We start from the raw sequence: 8,651 nt of genomic DNA on the forward strand, positions 1-8,651 counted from the left end.
TACATCCTCGATGTTAAACATCACCCCAAAGCCAGCTCCAGTTTAACTTGGTGCCCAGAAATCCCAGCTTTCCCTCTCTGCTGCTCAGGGAGGGGATGGAGAGTTCACCCCATCCCTCAGCTCCTGTTCTGCAGTTCCTTCCCTCCCCATTCCCCAGGGACAAGCTGGAAAATCAGGAGAGTGTCCAAAAGCTGCAGTTTGGGAACTCCTCCTGTCCCCCCCTTTTCCCCACAGGGAATTCAGACACCTCAATCCCTTCCCATCAGCCAGAGCCAGGGAAGAGGCACAACAAACACCTCCCCAAAACATCCTCTCTCCATCCATCTTCTCAATTGCAGTGGCCATTTCATAATTAATGGGCTTGACATAATTAGTTGTGTTTAAAGTCAGGCCATAGCTGAGCCTTTATTCTTCCCCAGCAAAAAACAGGCAGCCAGGAACTTACAGGAAATCATGGTGCCAGCACAAGAGCTCAGCTGGCTGCAGACTAATCATCTTTGCTTTCCCCCTTTGTTAAACACATTCCTGCTCTTGGAAGCCGTTCAATAGTTCATTAAACTAATAATCCCATTCAAATCCTGCCCTCATAAATGGATTTGTCAGGGCTGTTCCTTTCAGGAGACGGTGATTTCAAATTGTCTCTCCTTTAATGAGCCCAAGGACAGATTAAAGTCGTGGCTTTGGCCCTGATTTATTGCTTTATTAATTGTTATTTGTAAAAGCACTGGCAGATAAGAGGCTTGTTTGTTTTGTGTTTAGGCCATGCTTTGCATTTGTTTCGTGCTTTTCCCCTTTATTGGAGGGGGCTGGGATGGGAACTGAGCTCCCAAATAAATAGATTTTCCAGCAAAAACACACACAACCTCTTGGCCTGAACTGCTGAAGCCTCTTTTATCAACAATTCATCTACAACTGCCCTCGTGGTGCCCAAACATCAACAAGGGCTTGTATTGGGGTTCCCAGAGAGCAGTTTCTTTACCATGAGCTTGTTGATATGAAATTTTGGGGTGTTTCCATGAGTATTAATTGATGGAAGACTTCACAGAAATTAATTTGCCACCGAAAGAGAAAAGATCTCCTGGGGCCACTTGGGTTCACTCTACTCTTTTCCTGGGAAATGCCCCCTCCCTGGAAGTGTCCAAGGCCAGGTTGGAGTGACCTGGGATAGTGGAAGGTGTCCCTTCCCATGGCAGGGGGTGGGACTGGATGAGTTTTAAGGTCCCTTCCAACCCAAAACACTCTGGGATTCTGTGAAACCTTCAGGAAGTCGTTTGTAGGAGTAGAATTAATTTATCTTATTTAAGAGAAACAGAAGGAAGATATTCAATTAATATATTTGGGGCTTTGATTCTACCAGAGTTGGTATAAAAAGCCCTATAAAGGCACCTGGGTCCCACTTCTCTCTGCAGTTCTGGTGTGATTCTCTTTTCTTGTTCAAATGGTGGTATAACACAATCTGGAGATGGAGGGAAATTGTGTCTCCAGCCACCCAAGAGAAAAGGAGGGCACAGACAATAAATCACAGAATCACTGAGGCTGGAAAACACCTCCAAGACCATCGAGTCCAACCCTTAAATCAGGACAGGAGAGGAAAAACCCAGAATGGGAGAGCAAAACCCCAAAATGGGAGAGCAAAGCCCCAAAATGGGAGAGCAAAGCCCCAAAATGGGAGAGCAAAGCCCCAAAATGGGAGAGCAAAGCCCCAAAATGGGAGAGCAAAACCAGATCCTGTCAAGATTGGGGACTGTCCTTGGAGCCCCTGGATGTGTCTGTCTGTCATCAACCACCCTGGGAGCAAAAACCACTTCTGCCAAGGACAAAATGCTGCATTAACACCTTAAAAGGCTTTGAGATCTGGAAGGTTGAAAGGCCTCAAGTGCACAAAAGGAAAATTCTCACTGACTTGCTTTGGGAAACACGGGGTTTTTTTTTTCAGGAAACAAAGAGAACAAGAGCTCCAGAAACCCTGAGGAGGAGGTCCCACAGAGGAGAAAAAGCAGAAATCAGGACTCTGCACTGCATTTCCCTCCCCTCAGAGCCAAGACACGAAGTTTTGAAGGTTCCCACAGAGTGTTCAGAGTGGTGGTTGGGGACGGTGGCCCAGGGCTGAGTTCAGGCCCACAGGACACAGTTAAGCTCTGCTTAAGTCCAGTTCTATTTAATTCCAGCTGGTGCAAGAGCCAAAGAAAGTCTCAGGACCAGCTGAAGGTTGGGTTGAAGTTGGTTTATCCCCCTGGAAAGGAAAGCTGTGGGTCTTTGAGAGCAAGTGCCAAAAGCAAACCTTGGAAATGGTGTCGTGGACTATTCAAATGGACACCAGATAAATCAGAGCTTGAGTGGTGTGGCTGCAGATGATCACACAAAATGCAGGGGTCAAGAGGAGGTAAAATCACCCCCAATTTAAAGAGATGGCTGGAGGTGATCCAACCTTTCTCTACCTTTCAAGCTGCACCAAGAAAATTCGCTGTTCGCTCATTTCTTTTGCACCAAACCTCGAGTCTGATCTTCCCCAAAGGGAAATTTCACAGCAGCAAAGAATCCTGACACCTTAAAGCAGCAAAACCCAGGTGAGGGAGGATTCCAGAAAGGTTGGAAATAATGTCTAAGATCACCAAGTCCAGTGCTGATATCGATCCACCATGATAAACTGTTTCGAGCCAGAGCACGAGGACAAGGGATCAGCCCAGTTTTGGGGATTCCACAGGAAAAATCACTGGGATTTTTGGCTCTGCAGGAGATGGCTCTCACTGGCTGCCAGACCCACCTGGTGACACCTGTAGGTGCTTCCTAAGCCCAGCAGAACATTATTTAAAATGCAGATTTCTCATCACAAGTGGTGTCCCCCTGCCTTGGAAAACGGGGATTTTTTAAGAGAGGGATCACTGAGGGGCTGCAAATCCTGAGATTTGGACACAAAACCATCAGGGAGCATGGGAAGTGCCTGGGGCAGGAGCTCCAGCCACTCCAAGCTTTGCCAGCTCCCCCCTGTGCTGCCCACCACGAATCCCTCCCTCGGAACAAGTCCTGCTCTCCCGAGGGTCTGGAAAACAATGAATCTTCAGTTGGCTTAAATTAGAGCTGCCCAGACTTCCTTACACAGACCTTGCACTTATCCCAGTGGGTTTTGTTTTTTTTTTTCCTCTCTTTTCCTCCAGCAGTTGCTCCACGGGGCGTGAGGAAAGCAGGAGGGGAGGAGGAGGAGGGAGGAGTGTGGTCCTCAGCTCCCTGCAGGGGACTGGGAGCCAGACAGGGCCGTGTGGCCACTGAGAACTTGCCCAACCGGTCCCCTTGGTGTTGTTTTACTTAAATGTTGGTCCATGCCTGATGCTTCAAAGTGCAGAACTGGATTTTTTTTCAGAAGTCATTTCTGCCTTGGGAATCTGCCCCTTCATTTTTTTAAAAGCGCCCTCGGGATTTGGACTCTTCAGACTTAAGCAGAAATCAAAAAAGGGGTTTAAGCTGGAAATAATTTTGGGAACCAGGGTCTGGCCACTGAAGTCACTGAGTGCCAGAAGACCACTGGGCACCAGTGACCTTTTGTTTTGGGTGCTGTGAGCAATGGAAACATTTATTTCCTTGCTCTGCCCTTCCTTTTTCTTCACAGGGCTGCGTGAGACAACATTATCCGAGCCCACAGCAGCTCCTTCCAATCCTTCCCACCTCCACTGGGAGCTCAGGAATCAGCCACACACAGCCCAGGGTGAATCAGAGCCCCTGGATCTGGTAAAACCATCCTTTCCAAACAACAGCCTTCCCTCCTTTTAGTCACAGAACTGTGGGAGGGTTGGGGTTGAAGGGATCTCTGGAGACAATCAGGTCCAACATCCACAGCCATAAAGATTTTTTGGGATGATTTCTCTGAGGGATGAGGAGCAGCAAAAGTGAGACATGGGGTGTCCCTACCCTGGGAGTGAGCAAAAGGCTGCTGGGGGGGAGCTGGTTTGGAGAACCCCAAATCCCAGGAGGGCGACTGTCCGCCTTTCCCGAGTCCTGCGCCGCGGGAAGGGGAGGCCACGCGCGCCGGAATCCCGGGAGCGGATTCCCTGCAGCGGGGCCAGGGCTCTGAGCTCCGGCTCCAGCCCAAAACACGGCACATTTGAGCCTGTCTGGGCTCAAAGCTCAGCTCTCCAGGCCATTCAAGCCACATTCCCGGCGAGAGCCGAGGCCTCTGGCACGGCCGGGGCCCCGCGCGTGGATCACGTTCCGCCCCGGCCCTGCCCACTGACACAGGAAAGCTTTCCAAGAACTGCAGCCAGACAGACTTAAAATAACCCAGAGTCCACACCAGGGCCAGGAACCATCTTGAGAGCAGGAAACACAGCCCAGCTCCGGCACAGGGAGCCTCTGGCCGGGCCCTGTCTCCCTCCTCAGGTGGAAAATGGGTTCTCGTGCTGATTTGTCCCACAGATGAGCCCACGAGGCACAACGAGGGGCTGGGGGACACCTTCCCCTCAGAAACACTCCTGGCAAAGCAGCTCTCAGGGGCAGCGACCTCCCAGCACAGCCCACAGCCACCAGCAGCAGAGCCAAAGGCAACTCCAGGGTCAAATCCTGAGGCGACAACATCCCCGCCAGCGATGTGGAAAACGCAGCCCCAGCCGTGGCTCCATGGGGTTTGGGTGGGAAGGACCTTAAAGCCCATCCCATTCCACCCCCTGCCATGGGTAGGGACACTTTCCACTAGCCCAGGGTACTCCAACCTGGCCTTGGACACTCCCAGGGATGGGGCAGCCACACCTTCTCTGGGAAATCCATCCTAGTCCCTCACCACCCTCTCAGCCAGGAATTCCTTCCCAATATCCCATCTAAATTTCCCCTCTCTCAGTTTGAAGCCATTCCCTGTGTCCTGTCCCTCCATCCCTTGTCTCAAGTCCCTCTCCAGCTCTCCTGGAGCCCCTTCAGGCCCTGGAAGGGGCTCTGTGGTCTCCCTGGAACCTTCCCATCTCCAACCTGGCCTTGGACACTTCCAGGGATGGGGCAACCCGTGCCAGGGATCTCCCCACCCTCCCAGGGAGGACAAACAAGGGGATCCCTCCCACCAACAGGTGGGTGTGGGTGGCTCTTCACTGTCACTGCAGATGAACTTCGAGGTGCTGTGACCCCCAAACAGAGCTCAGTGCCCAGTTCTGCTCCCACAGGACCCTCCTTGGACGTCCCCCACAGTGGGAGCCGAGGGAAAAACAACCCCTCCGGCCCAGCCGAGCTCACAACCTGACCCCTGCCACGCGAAAACACCGGAGAACATCCAAACTCACCCTCGTAACGAGTCCTGGCCTCTCCTCCTCACCCTGCTGGGCGGCCTCTCCTCGTAGCCGGCGAATCTGTCCGTCTGCAGGTCCCCCTCGTACTGCGCCCGGGCGTGCCCCACGCACGCCACCGCCGTACATCCCAGCACCAGCCTGGCCAGCCACAAAACCCCCATGGTGGACGACGGCCCAGAACCCCTCGAGTCCCCCGAAAGCTCCTTCCAGCCGCGAGGGTCTCCCCGCTGCGGATTTTCGGCGGCGGGTCCCCCCGAGCGCCGAGGTGCCGTCCTTGCCCTTCCCGGTCTAGGAGGGGAAAGATGGGAGAGAAAAAGAGAGAGGCCAGTGTTCTCAAGGGCTTTCTAACACCTTTATATCATCCCACTCTTCTCTCATCCCACTCTTCTCTCATCCCACTCAACACCGTGGGGTCGCACAATCCCACCCAGTTTGGCTCCCAACCACTGTGGTGCCAAACCCTTCTTTCCCAAGAGCTGGAGACCAAGAGAAGATGTCCAAGGGTCTCCCATCTATTTTCCTGCCCTCCTGGTGGAGAAAACAAGCCCACCAAGCAGGAGGAGAACTTCAGGAAAGAGTAGATCCTATTTATGGACCATCTTCCCAGCTCTGTTTGACTCCACTGCACTCCGGACAGGCCATGGAGTGGAGGTTCACTTCCAGCTGCTGGAAAACAACCTCCCGGATCATTCCAGCTGCCTGAGGGGAATGGTCTGCTGAGAAACCATCAGAGGGACACAGACACCAGCGCACACCAGCAGGAAAAAGGGTCCTGGTGGGCTGGAGTGAGAGGGAAAACCATGAGCTGGGACCAAGGAATGAAGATGCCTCAAGCTAAGCCTGGATTCCATGGAGAGGGAAGGGACAGAGGAGAGGGTGGACATGCTGGAGGGATGGAGAAGAGCTCCTGAGGTGGGACAGGCAGCTGAGAGGCACGAGGAGAAGGATGATAAAGGTCCAAAGTCTCTGTGGAGAAGGGGAGTGAGCCAAGGGAGGCAGGAAGGAGACCCCTCACCCCCTGGGATGAGCACAGCTTGCCCAGCTCCAGAGCCTGGGAGATGGACACAGCTCCAGACCCAGAGGCTGGCCCCAAACCACACCAGGGCAGGTCTTCACCCCCAGAGGCTTTTTTTGCCACCAGCAAACCCATTCCCGGGAAAACAGGGACACGGCCCGGGGGTCCCGTGGGCAGAGCTGGGGAGAAGGAGCCCAGGGTGGGCTCAGTCCTGACAGCCATCCCAGGTCTGGGGGGCTCTGGGGTGAAGGAGAACAGCCCTGGGAAGGGGTGAAGACCCTGGCACAGCACTGACCCCCCCCGGAGCCACGGGGACATTCAGTGACTCCCCGGGGTGGCCACTGTGACCCGGGGGGCTGCTGTGGGGTGTGGGGAGCAGGGAGGGGGGCAACAAGAAAACCCAAGGAAAAAGCTCTGGAAAGTGGGTCACACTCCACACTCTGCACCCCCTTCTCCTCCCCCTCATCCCCATCACCCCCCCGATTCCCAAATTTCCCCCTGTGGAACTGGGAAGCCCATCCTTCCTCCTCCTGCCTGGTAGCAGGGTCAGGATCCATCTCTCACCTCGAGACCCCCCTCCCCAAAAAAAAATCTGGTCTTTCAAGGAGGCAAATGCTGCTGGATCTCCCGTCTCCAGCCCAGGGTGGAAACAATCTGGAGCTGGAGAGAGGCCCCGGGAGCAGCGTCGGGGAGGGAAAAGGGCCCCCGAGTCCCCCCCTGATTGTCCCCCCTGCTTTCCCACAGCAGCTTTCCCGTTCCAGCCCGGCCTCAAAGCAGGCAAAAAAAACAAAAAAAAAAAAAGAAAAAAAAGGGGAAAAAAAATCAGCCCAGACAAGACAGAAAATGTGTCTGAACCATTTAAAAAAAAAAAAATATTGAAAAAAAAAAAGGGGGCTTTAAAAAAAAAAATATTCGAAAATAATTAAAACCTCATTTCCCTCCCCTGCTTTTTTCCCAGCTGGGAATGTGTCAGCTCGCGAGGGCAGGGATTTTTTTTTTTTTTTTTCCTCTTTGCAGGCTCTAATATTTCAGTGAATGAGAAGGGAGAGTGGGAAGGGGGGGAAAGGCAGGGCTGGGAGACAAAGAAACTGCCCTTCCTGCAGAGCCCTGAGAGCTCTGACTTCGCCTGGCCGGGGTCCGGTTATCCCCGCGAGACAAAAGGGAGAGTTGTTCCCTCTCCCAGAGGTGCGGGACAGATGCGGGAAGAGAGGGGGGGGGGGGGGAAAAAAAAACCAAACACCCAAAAAAACCCAAACAAACAAAAAAAAAAGAAGTGGTAAAAAGCATAAATATAAAGTTTTGCCCCCGCAGAAATTTCAAGCGAAGAAAAATCCAGCTGCTGCTTTTCCATTTCCTCTCCCGGAGAAGAACTGAGAATCCTGGAGAAACGATCGATCCCCGAACCCTGAGAGCGCTCGCCCAAGTCTTACTGAGAGAGCCCGGAAAAGTCGTTTACACCCGGCGAGAGAGTTAAAAATTTAAATAACAACGACGAAAAGAAGAAGAAGGAAAAAAAAAAGGCTCCGGAGTTTTTTTTTCCTCAGCGCTGAGAAATCCCAGCGAGCCCCCCACTTGTACGAAACACCCTGAGAGAGCAATGAGAGAATCAACCAGTAAATCAGAATTTTAACCCGGGTGTTGGGAAGGGAGCAGGAGACGTTTCCCGAGGCAAAAGGCTTGGAGTGTGCAAATTAAATCGATTAAAAACAAAACAAAACAAAACAAAAAACTACAAGAACAAACCAAAAAACTGTGCAAAAACCCCAATGTAACAGAGTTAAAAAAAAAAGAGAAAGAGAAAAGAAACCGGCTCTGGCAGCTCTGGCTTTTTTTTTAGTCTGAAAGTGGGTTTTTTTAAATACCTTTTTTACGTCCTGGAAGTGGTGATGTGCCCAGAGCTCCTTTGTTTAAAGTGGGAGATCTGAGGGGCAGAAAAGAAGGGAACTAAAAAACCCTCACTCTTGAAGGGGAAGAGAAGAAAAGGTGCAGCCTCATCCAAATTGGCCAAGGGGGAGGGCCTTGAGCCGGGGAAAGGGGTGCAGGAGGAGTGGGAGTAGCGGGGAGGAACAACCCAACCACATTCTTGAGCCAAAAGTTTTTAACTTCAAGGAGGGGCTGGGGGAGAGAGAGGGAGAGAGAGAGAGAGAGAGGGAGAGGTTGGGTTTAGCAAAGCCTGAATGCAGACGGGATTATCACCTCCCCACTCCCGGGGCAGTTCATTAGGGAAGGTTTTTCCCTGTCCAGCTTGTCCCAGGTTTTTAGGCTGGGAAGGAATTAGTGGCAGTGGTTTCACATCAAAAGAGTTGGGGGGTTGGGGGGGGGGGGGGGGGATAATTCGGTTTTAATTTGGGATTTAGCCCCTTAATTTCAGGGGG

General features: G+C 52.4%; 1 protein-coding gene across 1 annotated transcript in view; it reads right to left on the reverse strand.

Moving 5' to 3' along the window:
- The window catches only part of LOC113957184 (fibrillin-2-like), a 99,959-nt gene extending 94,537 nt beyond the window's left edge, over positions 1-5,422 (reverse strand). Inside the window, 1 exon segment of the mRNA XM_027664404.1 lies at positions 5,256-5,422. Coding sequence (XP_027520205.1) covers positions 5,256-5,422 — 167 coding nt within the window.
- Between the last annotated feature and the right edge of the window lie 3,229 nt (positions 5,423-8,651).

This window comes from Corapipo altera, unplaced genomic scaffold (assembly GCF_003945725.1).
Source record: "Corapipo altera isolate COAL_440 unplaced genomic scaffold, ASM394572v1 96, whole genome shotgun sequence".
NCBI classification, from domain to species: Eukaryota; Metazoa; Chordata; class Aves; order Passeriformes; family Pipridae; genus Corapipo; species Corapipo altera.